The 17,366-nt window shown below is 36.7% G+C and overlaps 1 protein-coding gene across 1 annotated transcript in view; it reads left to right on the top strand.

Moving 5' to 3' along the window:
* CFAP47 (cilia and flagella associated protein 47) overlaps window positions 1-17,366 on the top strand; it is a 479,971-nt gene that overhangs the window by 307,619 nt on the left and 154,986 nt on the right. Inside the window, exons 46-49 of the mRNA XM_043897451.1 lie at window positions 3,170-3,366; window positions 4,168-4,311; window positions 4,896-5,069; window positions 13,580-13,691. Coding sequence (XP_043753386.1) covers window positions 3,170-3,366; window positions 4,168-4,311; window positions 4,896-5,069; window positions 13,580-13,691 — 627 coding nt within the window. The remainder of the gene's footprint in view (window positions 1-3,169; window positions 3,367-4,167; window positions 4,312-4,895; window positions 5,070-13,579; window positions 13,692-17,366) is intronic.

Genomic DNA, 17,366 nt, shown 5'->3' with positions numbered 1-17,366 from the left:
TCCCAGCGGGCCCATGTACTCCATGCACATCCAGAGAGACAGTGCCAGAGGATATTCAGTGTAAGGCCCTAGAAAGCATGAGGCCACGGACAGCAAGCTCTCTTTCCTTGGTCTAAGGGTATGTGTTGGGTTGAAGATCCCTAATAGCAGACACCAAGACCGGGTCTTGAGAGCAGTAGTTTGAGAAGTGATCTCAGGAACCACAGGTAGGAGTGTGAGAGGGAGAGCAGCAGCGAGGAGGGGCCAGCCCAGGGAGTGTTCATGAGCAGTTGCCACGGAGAGCAATTTGGGTTTGGTTATCCCGGGACTGTCTATGCGTTTGTGTAGAATTCCCCTCAGAGTTATTCCAACCAAAGGATAAAGAAGCTGGGTTATGTTGCCACCAGTTTGATCCATTATTTGTTGAGGACCACAACTGCAGTCCTTAACAGTCACTTCTGGCCTGATGGATGCAAGGATTAAGCACCTTCCTGGGACTAGAGAAAGCCCTCAGGGAGAAAGATCTGTTTTCCATAAAACCATTGGCCTACAGCAGCAATTTAAATGCCAAGGAGACATGGCAGGACATGGATGACATCTGCTACAGAGAAGAATTGGAAAGGACTTTGAGAAAACATGTCCCTAAAAGAGAATGATGTTGAGATGGCACAGTGTAGCCAGTAAAATTTCCAAATTTCTAAATATGAGAAGTCTCTACCTCTGCTATTTCACATCTAAGGAGATGTGGATACTGCCTGATAAATACCTGAATCCACAAGTAGCTTCTTTTTGATAATATATGATAATATTCCTACGCTTTTTCTAGCATGAATTAATTAAATTATTTCAGATGTTTAAGGAAAAGAAATATTATTTTATCAATATATCTTCAACAATAAAACCATCATTTCCATAAATTCTATTATGAATTTCTTTATGGACTTGTAAGGGAGAGGGGGTTGCATGGCATATTCCTTAGGGTCTTTGCTTATGAACATTTCATGAGTCGGGAAATGTACACTTAAGGATGTCCTTGACTTTCACTTTCTGATTCAGTATCAATAGAAAATGCATATTTTTAGGGAAAAGGAAATAATGTATAGCATAAAGCTTTTGATAGCAGCTTTATACTTGAACTTGTGCATTTCAATTGTTGTTTACCATGAAATGGCTAGTTATTCTTTATCTTTGATGAAAATAATAATTACTGCTGATTAAATTTCATATTCTAAGCAGTTTAATCTTATTTAAATTACATAATCTAAATATTTTCATTTCAATCTGTTCATGCAAGAGAAAAGTATGGTTTCTTCCTTTCTGATAATAAAGCAACAAATTTTAATCAAATAATTATCTCACCTAGTTTGTTCTAATGATGTTGCCACAGTTCAAATACTTCTCTCAGAATGAAAGTAATCAATGAACAACAGAAGATATGATGTGCCTGCAGTCCTTTTTGACAAGAAAAAAAATTATTCTAAAACTATATTTGTACTTGAATAGGACAGAATAAAAATAACAACATTCTGACAGTCTTTGTATCCTCCTTAGACCTGCTGAGTCTCTTGAACTTTGCTTAGATATAATATATATTTCAAGAGTAATCCATTATCAGTTTTTCTTAATATACAGCATAAAACTATGAAATTTATACATAATATAATATAATATATACCACCAGTCTACTCTGTCCATGGAATTCTCTAGGCAAGAATACTGGGGTGGGTAGCCATTCGTTTCTCCTGGGGATCTTTCCAACCCAGGGATTGAACCTGGGTCTCCTGCATTGCAGGCAGATTCTTGACTATCTGAGCCACTAGGCATATGTTGTATATTGCTATATATAACACATGCAATATACGACACACAATGTATTCTATATAACATATGATGGGTGCTCATGCTCAGTCACTCAGTTGTGTTTGACTCTTTGTGACCCCACAAACTGTAGCCTACCAGGTCCTCTGTCCAGGGGGTTTTCCAGGCAAGAATACTGAAGTGAGTTGTCATTTCCTACTCCAATATGATGAATATATTTTATAATATGTATAGCACATGCATACACATCCTCAATATGTTTTAAAATGATTTAAAGCAACTAATGTTCTTATAGCAGTGACTGGTTTTCTTGGCATATAGACTTCAGTGTATTTAAAAACAAGTTTGCCATTTTTAACATTTGAGGTGTTAAATGTGAGTGAATTAACATTATAGCCAATTAATATAATACGCGTCCAGTCCATTGGTTAATAAGTTTGATTTGTTTTCTTGATTTCAGAGAATTTCCTTTCACAGGATTAGGCTTCTAAGCATCTTTTATCACTTGTTTCTTATCTATAAGTTAAATAATTTGAGTTTAGCAGTGAAACTTGTATTATAGGATGCATTTAGTGAATGCAGTAGTATAAATAGAATAAAGTAGTGCATCCTACTTTAGGGTTAAGAGATTTTTATAACTATTTTCTCACTTCATGGAGAATAAGAAAATGATAACTTTCAGAGAAATAGTAGTGTTGCTTGGAAGAAAAGAACCAGCGTAGATAGCCTGCCCACCATAAGAAATTATATTAGCTATTCTAGTATATGGTATAACAAGGTGATGTGAGAAGTATTCATTGGTTATGCCTCTTTTGACTTCTCTTGGTTATTAAAAATTATTTCTATCTGCTGGTCAAGTTGTAACTAATTTTGATTGCTGTGAGATAGAGCACTCCTGTGTCATAGAAATGTAGCAGATAATAATGCTTACCAAATATCCCATATATCTCTCAAATCTCAGCCCCTGTTGACTGAGATAGAATCATGTGTTTGGTTCTGACCGCTTAACTATAATGTGTGTTAACTTTGGGCTGAACACCAAAAAGCCTTTGAGCAAACTTTCAGCTCCTTTTCACCTGACCTGTACACAAAGGAAGAGCAGTGTACATGGGTCCCTCAGTATCTTTATGGAGCAGACTTTCCTCTGACCTATGCAGGATATATTCTCTCATTAATAAAAAAGTTAAATAAGTAAACTTGCTTGTAGTGCCCAGGAGATTGAGGAGTAGTGTGCTATCTTGTTAGAACCTAGTCTCATCTGGATTATGTAATACAATTAAATACAATACAATAAAATATTTCTTTATCCTAAAATGAATTTTAGGATTTATACCATCAAAATGATTAAACCATTTTTAAATTATTTTGATAGCTGCAGCTAGATCTGTTCCAGTCCCTTTGCGATTTGTTCCTCTCAGTCCTGGACGCTACCCTTGCAAAATTTTGTTGACATCAAGGTACGATGTGCGTCTCTATTGCATTGAAGGTGTGGTGAATGAAGAGCGTCCAGAGGCCAGATTTGATTTTGAAACACCAGCATTTGAAGCCCTTACCCAGAATATTCCAATTGTAAGTACATGCTTTCTTATTTCTCTTTTTAGTACTTTCTTTATTCCCACTGCCACTGTCTCAAAGTTTTCTTCACACCTGTCATCTAAACTAGTACTGATTCCTAATTGCATTATGTGTGGCCATTTGTTACTCCAATTTGATGTCACAGTTTTATTCCTGAATATAAATGTTATCATATTGCTCACCTGATTAATCACTTCTGCTGCATCTCTTTGCTTAAAAAGTTAACGCCAATATCCTTAACCAATCATCAGACTAAGCAGACTCATGGTCTCTCAGATCACTCTGCCCCAAATTCAGCTGTGACCTTAACATGTGATTAAGATGGGCTCATAGGCGCTAAGACCAGTGATTGGCTATTGTTGTTGCTCTTCAGTCACTCAGTCCTGTCCGATTCTTTGTGACACCATAGACTGCAGCACACCAGGCTTCCCTGTCCTCACCGTCTCCTGGAGTTTGCTCACATTCGTGTCCATTGAGTTGGTGATGCCATCCAACCATCTCATCCTCTGTCGTCCCCTTCTCCTCCTGCCTTCAATCTTTTCCAGCATCAGGGCCTTTTCTGATGAGTTGGCTCTTCTCATCAGGTGGCCAAAGTATTGGAGCTTCAGCTTCAGCCATCAGTCCTTCAATAAATATTCAGAGTTGATTTCCTTTAGGTTGACTGGTTTGATCTCCTTGAAGTCCAAGAGACTGGCTATTGCTTGGCTCTAAGTGAATGATGATAGCATAGACAAAGGTAATGTGTAAGAATTTTTTTTATGCTAATATGTTTCTATCTTTATTTTCATGCTTTAGAATAATGAGACAAAGAATGAATGGAAATGTCAAGTTACTATAGAAGGAGAATGGTTTCATGGACCTCCTATTTTATATGTCGGACCAGGTGAAACTGTGGATTATCCTCTCACATTCAAACCTATTTTGGAATGTGAGATTATGGTATGAACTCATTGATTTTTTTCCCCTAGCACTAATATGTCAATAAACCAATGTGTGATGTTTACCTCTATAATTTATGATAAATTTTCTTGCAGAAAAGTTATATTTTCCATGAATTTGATCATTGGTGTTCACTCTGCTTGAAACTTTAATAAATGTTTTAATTTGAGATGTAAATATTCTGAACGTCACATTGTCATAGGCTTCAATATTTATATCTAGGTTATTTTTACATAATATGTTTAACATAGTAAAACCATTGCTTTGTTTTTATTCAGTAAGGAAGTTTATACTTCAGAAAATATTTTCTTAAGTCATATTTCTTTGGCAAGTATGTAAACAGCCTGAGAATGCCTATTAAACTCTGTCACTTAGTGAAAGTGAAAAGAAATAAAGAGCTTTTCACAGGAAATCTGTCTTCATTCATTCAGTAGAAGTATTTATATGTAAACTGGATAAGTCAGTGACTAACACCTTCTAGAAAGCTCATTTCATTAATCAGATTCAAAATTCCTAAGACAGAAGAAATTGTTGACTTCTAACTGTCACTCCTATAGAGCTGAAATTTGACTGATTTGTCACAGGGCAGGCTTATTCTACAAAATGAAGCAGATGGTATGGAGCATATCTTTGACATAAAAGGAATTGGAAAAAGACCCCTGGCTTTGGAATACATCACTGTCGACTGTCAAGTGGGGGAAGTAACAAATAAACACATAATAGTGCCCAATTATACACCAAGCATCCTAACATTTAAGGTAAGTTTGTTTTTATTTTTTAAAATATGAAAGTGTTTTCAGAAAGAGTACAGTGAATTGTATGAAATTTAAAAACATTTAATTTTACTTAACTAGGTAAAGCAGTGTGACACAAGGAGATGGTTAGAATTCTTTCTATTAGTCCAACAGGTTTTAAAATGCCATTTCATATAAAGTTGAATCAGTACCAAACAAGTTTTATATCTAAGTATTAATATATAATCATAAAACACATTAAAATTTACTTATTTGAGTCATGTGTATTTTTACTTGAAGATATTGTGTATGATAATGAAAGATCTTTTCAAAAAAACTTTTAAACAGCTTTTGAAATTGTAATGTGATATCTGCAGGCATGAAATTTCAAAAGTGTATCCTGTCACTTACCAGTATGAATAATAGTGGGAATATGAAGAAAGACATAATTATTTATATCTTTATTTATTATGAGGTTTTATTCTTGACCTTCCTCACTTGGTATATTTAAGCAAATCTGAAAATTTTTTTTTTTACTCCTTACTCCCATATTTATCTACAAATTATGTGTTCAACAGAATCCTCAGAGAAGCTTCAAATATCTATCCATCACAGATGCCTGTATCTATTTTTAGAGGGTGCTTCAGAACTTTAGAAATTCACTGGCTTTGTTCTCTGCTATTTTTGGTAATCTTGAAAATGATGCCCTTTGATTTTCTTCTTCTTTCCTTACTGGATTACAAATGGAGTGAATATTATGAAGGAAAATTTTATTTTCTTACTCCTCTGCTAAAACTCTTCACTGTCATCTCTTGCCATCAGATCTAGTCCATGCTCCCTGACGTGGCCCATGTGCTTCAAAAGCATGTTTGCTCAGCTTCATCTCTTACCACTGCTGCCTCCAGCCACGCTTAGGCCACTGTCCACACTATTTCCTTTTGCTACTATCTAGAAATCTTTATCCAACTCCCTATCTTCCACTTCTCTGTGCTTAACTCCATTTCATTCTTTAGGACAAGTATTTATTAGATGCCACTTTTCTGAGAATCTTTCTAGATCCACATAAACCTGGATTATACATGCCTATGTTGTGCTTTCACAACATTTTTTTTTTTTACCTTTCCCACAATCATGTACATTATATCTTATTGCTATTACCTATTTCTTGTTCTCCACCAGATTATTTACTGTGAGGAAAGGTGCATACCCCCTCATATCCACACTTTTATACCCAGCATAAATCATAGTGCGTGGGTGCTCAGTCACTCATTCATGTCTGACTCTTTTTGACCCCATGGACTGTAGCCTGCCAGGCTCTCTCTCCATGGAATTTTCTCCACAAGAATACTGGAGTGAGTTGCCATGCCCTCCTCCAGAGGATCTTCCCCACCCAGAGACTGAACCCACGCCTCCTTTGTCTCCTGCGTTGCAGGTAGATTCTTTACTGCTGAGCTACCTGGGAAGGCCGTAAATCATAGTATCAAGCATGTAATAGTTTTTCCAGGAAGATTTGTTTAGTAAACAGATGCAAACATAATGGGTGGCATTTCAAATGGAAAGAAAGAGGGAAAGAAGGAAGGAAATAAAAGAAAAGAATAAGAAAATCATGACTACTTAGATTTGCTATAAATAAGGAAAGTCATTTTCCCCCTACTCCCTTTCTCTTTCCAGAATTTACTGATGAGCAAGGATTTCATTTTAAGAGTTTGATGAAAACAGGTTAAAGAAAATATCCTTTAATATCTTAACATTGTTTATTTCATTTTGTTGTTATGGCAGAGGTGATGTCTGTGGGTTTTTAAAATTTCATCCTTCAGAATTAATGCATTTTTTTTACTGTAGGCTTTTAAAAATAATAAGTATGCTATGTTAACTATGAAAGGTGAATGTATTTTTCTAATTAAATGTAGAAGTGGAATTTTATATATCAAAATTATTCTCACAAGAAATAATAATTAAAGTCTATATTTCTGTTGTTTCAATATACAAATAAAACTGAAGAATCTAGTTACTTTTACCTTTAGAATGTAAATTTTCCCTGAGACCTTTTTCTGTAATTAAAGATGTTACATATTAAATTTTTAAAATATAATTTCACTCAAGTACTAATAATACTGAACATGTATTCTAGTTCTTTTATATTTCTACATTTAAATAGCACCAAGACTTACAAAAGAGCAGAAACATATTTAAAACCTAAAACACATGTTCTTAGAGATATTAGAATAAAGTATCACCTTTCTTAATTTGAAAATCACCATTATTTTTAACCAGCATGTACTAGTGAGCATAAGGGTGGTGTCATCTGCATATCTGAGGTTATTGATATTTCTCCCGACAATCATGAGTCCAGCTTGTGCTTCCTCCAGTCCAGCGTTTCTCATGATGTACTCTGCATAGAAGTTAAATAAGCAGGGTGACAATAAACAGCCTTGACGTACTCCTTTTCCTATTTGGAACCAGTCTGTTGTTCCATGTCCAGTTCTAACTGTTGCTTCCAGACCTGCATATAGATTTCTCAAGAGGCAGGTCTGGTGGTCTGGTATTCCCATCTCTTTCAGAATTTTCCACAGTTTATTGTGATCCACACAGTCGAAGGCTTTGGCATAGTCAATAAAGCAGAAATACATATTTTTCTGTAACTCTCTTGCTTTTTCGATGATCCAGCAGATATTGGCAATTTGATCTCTGGTTCCTCTGCCTTTTCTAAAACCAGCTTGAACATCTGGAATTTCATGGTTCACGTATTGCTAAAGCCTGGCTTGGAGAATTTTGAGCATTCCTTTACTAGTGTGTGAGATGAGTGCAATTGTGCAGTATTTTGAGCATTCTTTGGCATTGCCTTTCTTTGGGATTGGAATGAAAACTGACCTTTTCCAGTCCTGTGGCCACTGCTGAGTTTTCCAAATTTGCTGGCATATTGAGTGCAGCACTTTCACAGCATCAACTTTCAGGATTTGAAATAGCTCAACTGGAATTCCATCACCTCCACTAGCTTTGTTCATAGTGATGCTTTCTAAGGTCCAGTTGACTTCACATTCCAGGATGTCTGGCTCTAGGTGAGTGATCACACCATCGTGATTATCTGGGTCGTAAAGAGGAACTAAAAAGCCTCTTGATAAAAGTGAAAGAGGAGGGTGAAAAAGTTGGCTTAAAGCTCAACATTCAGAAAACTAAGATCATGGCATCTGTTCCCATCACTTCATGGGAAATAGATGGGAAAACAGTGGAAACAGTGTCAGACTTTATTTTGGGGGGCTCCAAAATCACTGCAGTTGGTGATTGCAGCCATGAAATTAAAAGATGCTTACTCCTTGGAAGGAAAGTTATGACCAACCTAGATAGCATATTAAAAAGCAGAGACATTACTTTGCCAACAAAGGTCTGTCTAGTCAAGACTATGGTTTTTCCAGTGGTCATGTATGGATGTGAGAGTTGGACTATAAAGAAAGCTGAGCACCGAAGAATTGATGCTTTTGAACTATGGTGTTGGAAAAGACTCATGAGAGTCCCTTGAACTGCAAGGAGATCCAACCAGTCTATCCTAAAGGAGATCAGTCCTGGGTGTTCTTTGGAAGGACTGATGCTAAAGCTGAAACTCCAGTACTTTGGCCACCTCATGCTAAGAGTTCACTCATTGGAAAAGACCCTGATGCTGGGAGGGATTGGGGGCAGGAGAAGGGGACGACAGAGGATGAGATGGCTGGATGGCATCACCAACTCAATGGACATGATTTTGGGCAAACTCCGGGAGTTGGTGATGGACAGGGAGGCCTGGTGTGCTGCGATTCATGGGGTCGCAAAGAGTCAGACATGACTGAGCAACTGAACTGAACTAAACTAATGAGCATTACCAATTTGCCATTTCTATTCATTTATTATATTTGAATCATTGCTGGTATTTCAGTGGAAATTCTATTGAGAAACAGTTGAGGTGCTGCTAAGGAGAAAGGCTAGACTGGAAACTTTGTTCTATAGTGTCAGGTTTCATCTTGCACTTGCTTTGAAACCAGTGAAATGCTTCTGATTCTCTGCACTCAGGGTTGACTCGCACTCTCCCCCCACTCCTTCAATACCTTCCTCATTGTTGAACTATTTTTCTTAATCTATAAGTATTCCCAAAGGTTTTCCATTACAAGATAAAACTTGCCTCTAACAACACCCCTTCAGCTATTACCTTCTATATATTTTGTGATTGCTAAACTTCTTGATAAAGCATTATTGACATGATGACTTCTTACTTCATGGTGGTCCATTTGTAGCTTCTCTACTCGGTTGAAACTGCTGCCACAAAGATCACCTGTAACTTTTGTTCAGTTATTTTCCCAAATTATCTGCCCTAAAACTCCTTTAATGTTTGGCACTGTCTGCCTTCTTAACTTCCCAGGTGATGCTAGTGGTAAAGGACCCGCCTGCCAATGCAGGAGACGTAAGAGGTGGGGGTTCAATCCCTGGGTCAAGAAGATCCCTGGAAGTGAGTGTGGCAACTCACTCCAGTATTCTTACCTCGAGTATCCCATGGACAGAGGAGCCTGGCGGGCTGCAGTCCATAGGATCACAGAGTCGGACGCAACTGAAGCAACTTAGCAAGCATGCAGCACACTGTCTTAACACTCTTCACCCTTTATTTTATATCTTTCTGTATTCCTCATTTCCATGCCATTTCTTGATTGTTACTTATCTGGTCCTTTTATTCCTCTAACCTTCTCCTTTCTTTTTAAAGTTCTGCCTTCTAAAGCATCCTCATATCTGTACCACACCACACTTGGCAGTTTCTTGGTTTCAGACTACCATTTAGGTACAAGTGGCAAATTCATACTTTTACTCTAGATGTATTAGCTTCAGCCTCTCATTTTTGACTGCTTACTTTATACCTCCACTTTGACAGTCTGCTAACAACTCAAACTCAGTATATTCTTTTAATATCTTTTCCTTTTTCTATTTCTCATTACTGTTAGTATTCTTTTTTATGATGAATTGAATTTTTTTTAAAAAGCCTTTTTACATATATTTAATCTCATTGCTACAAGAATAGTTTGCAATAGAATGCTGAGACTTCCCCAATAGGAAAAATAGTATAAAAAATAATGGAATATAATAAGTGATACAGGTAAAATGCTATGGCATTTTATCAAAATGACCAGGTGGTAGGAGATAGTTGTGCAATAAGGAAAACAGGAGACCTGGGACTTCCAGAAGAGTGGAGTTTCATAAATCTGTTCCTCCTTAAAAGCAATAAATACACTGAAAAAAACTGTCAAAATGAAATTTTAAATCTTGAAATTAAAGATTTCAAACAATCTGAGTAGTATTTACTCCAGAAAAACTGAATCCTGGTAACAGTGGAGTAATTTGTCACATTTTGACTTGACCTATTTCTGTCAACCTCTCCACTGCTCTGCAGTCTTACAACCACATGGCTGTGAAAACTGCAACCTTGCAGACAAAGGAAGAGGCAGATTGAGTATGACTCTGCTCACAATTCCCACTCCAGTACATTGTCACAATTTGACCTTTCTCATAGGTCTCTAGCAACACCCCTCCCCACGAGTGAGGGGTTGTCATCTTTTGACTTGTATCATATCTTGCTCTGATGGAAAGGACCTATTCTTAGGACACTTGCCAAAAATATTCAATAGTTTGGCATTGCAGTTGTCTGACGCTACAAAACCAGTTGTGACCAACTAGAGTTTGACTAAAAAATTGAAGATGTGGGGATTAAGATATCTGCAGCGAATTTCACAGTTCTGACTTGTCCCTGGGTAACATACAGGCCACATGCGTATACACAGTGGTGTGATTTCCCAGGGAAGGCCTGAGAGGGTGCCTGTTTTTTCATCTCTGGCTGATGGAGAGATGCTGTGTGAGCTGGAAGTTAAGGCTAAGGTAGAGTTGTAAACTACGTAAGTGCTGAAGGTGTGTCACAACACATATGCAGTGCTCCTTGACAAAGGGTAAAAGGTTTATTATTTCAGGCATGTAAAAAACTTGTGACAAACTATATGCATACCTTGGAGATATTTGGTTTGGATTCCAGACCACCACCACAATAAAGCAAAATAACAATAAAGTAAGTCACACAGATTTTCCTTTCCCACTGCGTATAAAAGTTATGCTTTATGCTGCACTGCAGCTTAAGCATGCAGTAGAATTGTTTTAAAAGGATGTACATACCTTCATTAAAAAATACTTCATTGCTAAAAAATGCCAAGACAATTACAATAGTAACATTGAAGATCATTGATAACCATAATAAATATAAAAACAATGAAAATGTTTGAAATATTCCAAAAATTATCAAAGTGTGACAAAGTGAGCAAGTACTATTGGAAAAAATGGCACTTACAGACTTGCTCAATGCAGAGTTGCCATTGTGCTTCAAGTGATATCTTGAAGAAAGTGAAAAAACAGTCCACAGAATGAGAGAAAATATCCACATGACCAATATCTGATAAGGGCCTTATTTCTAGAATATATAAGCATCTATTACAATTTAATAATGAAACAAGTAACACAGTTTTTTAAATGTGTAAAGAGTCTTAACAGTTCCCCCAAAAACATGCAAATGAACAATAAACACATGAAAAGATATTGAACATCGTCAATCCTTCAGGTCAGTGGCTCAGTCGTGTCCAACTCTTTGCAACCCCATGAACCGCAGCACGCCAGGCCTCCCTGTCCATCACCAACTCCTAGAGTTTACTCAAACTCATGTCCATTGAGTCAGTGATGCCCTCCAACCATCTCATCCTCTGTCATCCCCTTCTCCTCCCGCCTGCAATCTTTCCCAGCATAAGGGTCTTTTCTAACAAGTCAGTTCTTTGCATCAGGTGGCCAAAGCATTGGAGTTTCAGCTTTAGCATCAGTCCTTCCAATGAATATTCAGGACTGATTTCCTTTAGGATGGACTGGTTGGATCTCCTTGCAGTCCAAGGAACTCTCAAAGAGTCTTCAACAACAGTTCAAAAGCATCAATTCTTTGGTGCTCAGCTTTCTTTATAGTCCAACTCTCACTTCCATACATGATTACTGAAAAAACCACAGCCTTGACTAGATGGACCTTTGTTGGCAAAGTAATGTCTCTGCTTTTTAATATGCTGTCTAGGTTGGTCATAACTTTTCTTTCAAGGAGTAACCATCTTTTAATTCATGGCTGCAGTCACCATCTTCAGTGATTTTGGAGCCCAAAACAATAAAGTCTGTCACTGTTTCCCCATCTATTTCCCACGCAGTGATGGGACCAGATGCCATGATCTTAGTTTTCTGAATGTTGAGCTTTAAGCCAACGTTTTCACTCTCCTCTTTGACTTTCATCAAGAGACTCTAGTTCTTCTTCACTTTCTGCCGTAAGGGTGGTGTCATCAGCATATCTGAGGTTATTGATATTTCTCCCAGCAATCTTGATTCCAGCTTGTGCTTCCTCCAGCCCAGTGTTTCTCATGATCTACTCTGCATATAAGTTAAATAAGCAGAGTGACAATATACAACCTTGACATCCTCCTTAATCACAATGAGAAACCACTTCACACTCACTAGGATGGCTATTATAAAAATGATATACAAGAACCTTTGAGAAAAGCTGTAGAGAAAATAGGAACCATCATGCATTGTTGGTGGGAAAGAAAAATTGTGCAGCCATTTTGGAGAAGACTTTTGGAAAGCAATAATTTAAAAGATTGGACATCCTATGTCCCAGCAGTTCCCCTCTAAGATATATGTCCATAAGAAATTAAAATCTATGTGTACTCAGACACTTCTACATGGTTTCATAGCTGCATTATCCATAACAGACAAGAACAGAAGCACCCCACATTTTCATCAACTTATGAATGGATATACAAAATGTGTTTTTTATATTGATTTAATGCCATTCATCAGTAAAAAGGAAATGATGTGCTGAAAAACACCACAACATAGGTGAACCTTGAAAACATTTGCTAAGTGAAAAGGAGCTAATCACAAAAGACCATATACTGTATGATTTCTTTTTTATGAATTGTTCAGGATAGGCAAGTCTATAGAGGGACAAAGTAGATTAGTGTTTAGTAGATACATGGAGGGGGGCAAGATGAAAGTACTCACTAAGGTGAAACTTGAATCTAGCCAACAACAGTTGTAGTCAGATGCTGCTTAAATATTATATGCCATATTAATATTGATTATATTAATATTTATATACTGTATTAATATTGATGTAGAAATTCATTAAAGTGGTTTATCTTTTGTATATCAAATTGCATAAATAAACTTCTGCATGGCCTATAAAAGCTACTCTGATCATATAAGCATCAGTGATCTTGCTACCAGTAGCAAAAGAAAATAAACATTTTTATTATGTTATATGTTTCCATAAGTCTCCGATTTTTCTTCTGCTATATGTCTATATATTATGGCTTGCTTTTCACTTAAAAGTGTACAGTTTCAATGAAAATGTTTAAGTTAAATTTCAGCTTTTTCTATGCTTTAACTTGTTATACTAATTTCATGGAAATGTCGACATCATGTGATTCCTGTTTTTGTATTCTCTTTTCTAGGTATCTTCAGATCTTCCGATAGTGTGGGGAAACCCAGACATCACCATAGACCCTGATAACACAGTTCCGTATATTCTACATGTGTGCCCTTGGAAGCGTGGTATATTCAAAGGTAAGAAAATCGTTAATAAAATATTATTAACTACCATACTGGAAAACATGCATGATGAGAAGAAATTAAAAAGTAATTTACATTTCTTGTTTCTAATAAATGATCCAGAGGGAAATTTAGTTTTCTATTTAAGTCATTAGCTTTCTAAATAACCAGTGCTTTGGGGCATATATTTCATCTATAGTGCTATGCTTTCTTGTCCATTTATTTGAATTTGTAGGGCAAATTCCTGGAAGCAGAAATATTTAGTTAAGGCATTAACATTTAAAATTAGGGTGTGTATTAGTTGCTCAGTTGTGTCTGACTCTTTGCAAACCCATGAACTGTAGCCCGCTAGGCTCCTCTGTCCATGGAATTCTCCAGGCAAGAATACTGGAGTGGGTAGCTATTCCCTTCTCCAGGGGATTTTCTCAACCCAGGGATCGAACCCGTGTCTCCTTCATTGCAGGCAGATTCTTTACCATCTGAGCCACCAGAGAAGCCCCAAAATTGGAATAAATACTTTCAAATAGTTTTACCAATTTATGAGCCAGACAGTGTCCTATGAGAATATTTCTTCATAAGACTAGGTATTTTTAAAACATGTACATATAATATACTTAATTGATACATGAAAAACAGGTTAAAGGCTTTGGTAGATGTGAAGTTTTCTTCCTTTTTTTTTTTCTAACAAAGCATCCATTTATACGAATTGCCTGATGGTCCCTGAAAAGAGTTGCTTGCTTGGGAATAGAAGTGAGGGATATTTCTACAAAGCTTTTGATGGAAGAGGGGTTGGAGGTATAGAAGAGTAACAGGGAATAACTGAGGAACTGTAATTCATCAAAGGAATAACTGTTCTATTTGGAAGACAATTCAGTGTCCCATGGTGGTTTGATCCTGTTGAGGAAATTATTTAAATGTTGGTAAATGGATGCAGTTTAAAAGTATAGAAGGCACATAGAGAGTAGGCTGAATGCCAGTGCTTTTAACAAGCAGAGGGAAATTTCAGAATGGCAACCACTGTGATCCAGTTACTACTGCTGTCATAGAATATTCTGTGAGTGAAGAAGCCAACTCACCCACCCCTCACTCTCTACTTCTAATTGGCTTGACCCCACATGTCACCATAGTCATAGCTGTTAGCATCTTGTGAAATCTTCTCATCACTTTTCAGACACTTGACTTTGCAAAACCCGTTAGTATTCTCCATGGAATACGTAGATTTTGAGCTAGAGTGAGCCTATTTAAAGCATTTCAATAAAGTAGCATTTTTTGCCATTTTTATGATAATTCAGAAGATTTTAATTGATTTTAAGAAATATAAATTTCAGTTTTTATTCTCATCATCAAATGACAGTCTTAATGATAACTTTTCCTTAGTTTTAGAATTTTGATTAATCTTTCATAAAGGATAACAAGTCATTCAGAATTGCCATTACTATTTTTGATATAGGTAATAAATTTGAGTTTCCTGTCCTATAAAAGGCGGTAAGGTCTGCTATGTGTGAGAAGAAACGTAAGAGGAACTTTAAATGGTAGAATGTTGTTGAATTAGGAGTGTTTATGACTCCATTAAGCAAAATAGAGCCACTGATCCATGAATCAGACTCTTAAAGTTATAGAAATGGAGCTAAGAAAAAATTAAATAATCAGATTTAATATGGCTTTATATAGTCATTTTTGTTGATTTTGGCAGCATTTTAGAAATGCTAAAAATTTTAAAACATATTTTCAAATTTCAAAACATTTTCACTCATCGGATAAGGACTCAGCATGCTGATTTGAAGGACTTTAGAAGAAATTTAGAAACATTAAAGGCAACTCAGGGCATATTGTTAGATGAAATGAATTAGTAAATATTGCTGGCTACACAAGAGCCTTTGCAGGCTTCATAATTTTGAAAAATATTTGCAAGACATTTTCATGATTGTGCTTCCCAGGGCAGTCCGTTAGATTTGAATTAATGTTACCATTATGATTTGGACAGGCTGAGCCTGTAAGGAAGGCAAGCTCCATTTTTATTGATATTACTGTTGGAAGGCTTCTACAACATTTTAAGCAGTGGAGATGTAATTGCTTCGAAACAGTTGTTAATCTGTTGTAACATAAAGAAAACTGGACTAAAATTTTCACGCATATATGAGAATGTTCCTATTTGTACTGGTTAAAGAAGTACGTCAGTGTCTGTGTGTCTGTGTGTATCACTGGTCTTGAAAACTTTGTGCATGTTTTTAGTTCTATACTTAACTATATAAACAGTTATTTACAAAAGGCCTACAATTTGGAAAGTCTTGATGAGTATAGTAGTTATAAACAAAGCTGACCTTCAACCAGTTACACTCTGTTCATTTAAATATTTTCACAGATGCTTTTCCTCATATGTTGGCAATCCTTAATTGTTTGAACTCCACTGTAATGTAACTTTTGAACTCTAGCCACCACAGCCTATCCCTTTGGCCCCCGGCCTCCCCAGTAATTCAGCAAAATATAAAGGGTTAGCACAAGCCTCAGAATTTGGATCCAGCATCCTTTCTGATTGATCCGGGCTGGAATATAGGTTTGTTAATTATTTCAAATATTACTACTGGATACAAAGATAAATATCGTGTGGCTCCTGCCTCCCAGGAATTCGTATCTGGTGGTGGAAATACATATCCATAAATCATCTAGTACAAAGTACACTTTGATATACCACAAGTTTAAACATGGCACTGATAATGGAAAACATTAACCCTAACAGTGGGAGTCTGAGAGGGTTTCTTAGGGTATAATGGTTTTGATCTGGACCTTAAAGCTGGACCTTTGAGCTGGGACTTATCAGCCAATATGGTGAGCAGAGCAGAGGAAACAACCTTATTGAAAACACAGAAAAGATATTTTCTGTAGATAATGAATAGCAGGGGTATGTCTGGAGTGTGTATCTGTGCCAGCCAATGGAGAGTGACATATAGTTAGAAATATAGGCAGACTTTGTTGTATGGAATTTTTGTTTTACTTCTTATTGCAGTTGCAGCCATTGAAGGTTTCTGAGGGGCATGAGTCAACTGAGTTTTAGAAAGAAAAGTCTAGAGATAATATACAAAACAGATAGGGAGTACAAGACAGGGTGGATAGATCTGAGATCATTTAGTGGACTTTAGTAATATTCTGATTGATCAGTTCTCAATATTCGTTTGTGCCTCTTATACTGAAAGGAGACCCTGAGAGAAGAGTTTAATTGCAGGTAGTTTATTTGAGATGTGATCACAGAAAGCACACTGACTGAATGGAGAAGTAAGATGCTGAAGGGAAAAAGTCAGTAAAAAGTAAGGTATATATCAAATTACTGCTGAGACCTGGGGAAACTTATTGGTAACTTTCTGAGAGAATTGTCAGGCTGAAGGGCAAGCAAATTGAGGTAAACATCCTCTAACTCCTCTCCATCAATCATTAATGTTTGTTCTTAGGGAAGATTACACGGCAGTGAATCCCCACTGGAAAAAAGTCATAGGAAAACATTGGTGTGTATGGGAGCTGTCTGCAGAGGGGATTTTCATGGGTCACTGAGTTATATGTGACATATACTATACTGGGTGTCATGGCATACTGATTGATAGGCAAGAATTTTGAAAAATGGATGGATTTGGAATTATCACAGCAGCCTGAGGTGAGCTACAATCATGTTTCATATGTGCCCACATGGCGGTTTTAATT

Source organism: Cervus elaphus, chromosome X (assembly GCF_910594005.1).
Source record: "Cervus elaphus chromosome X, mCerEla1.1, whole genome shotgun sequence".
NCBI classification, from domain to species: Eukaryota; Metazoa; Chordata; class Mammalia; order Artiodactyla; family Cervidae; genus Cervus; species Cervus elaphus.
This window is presented reverse-complemented; position numbering and strand designations above follow the sequence as displayed.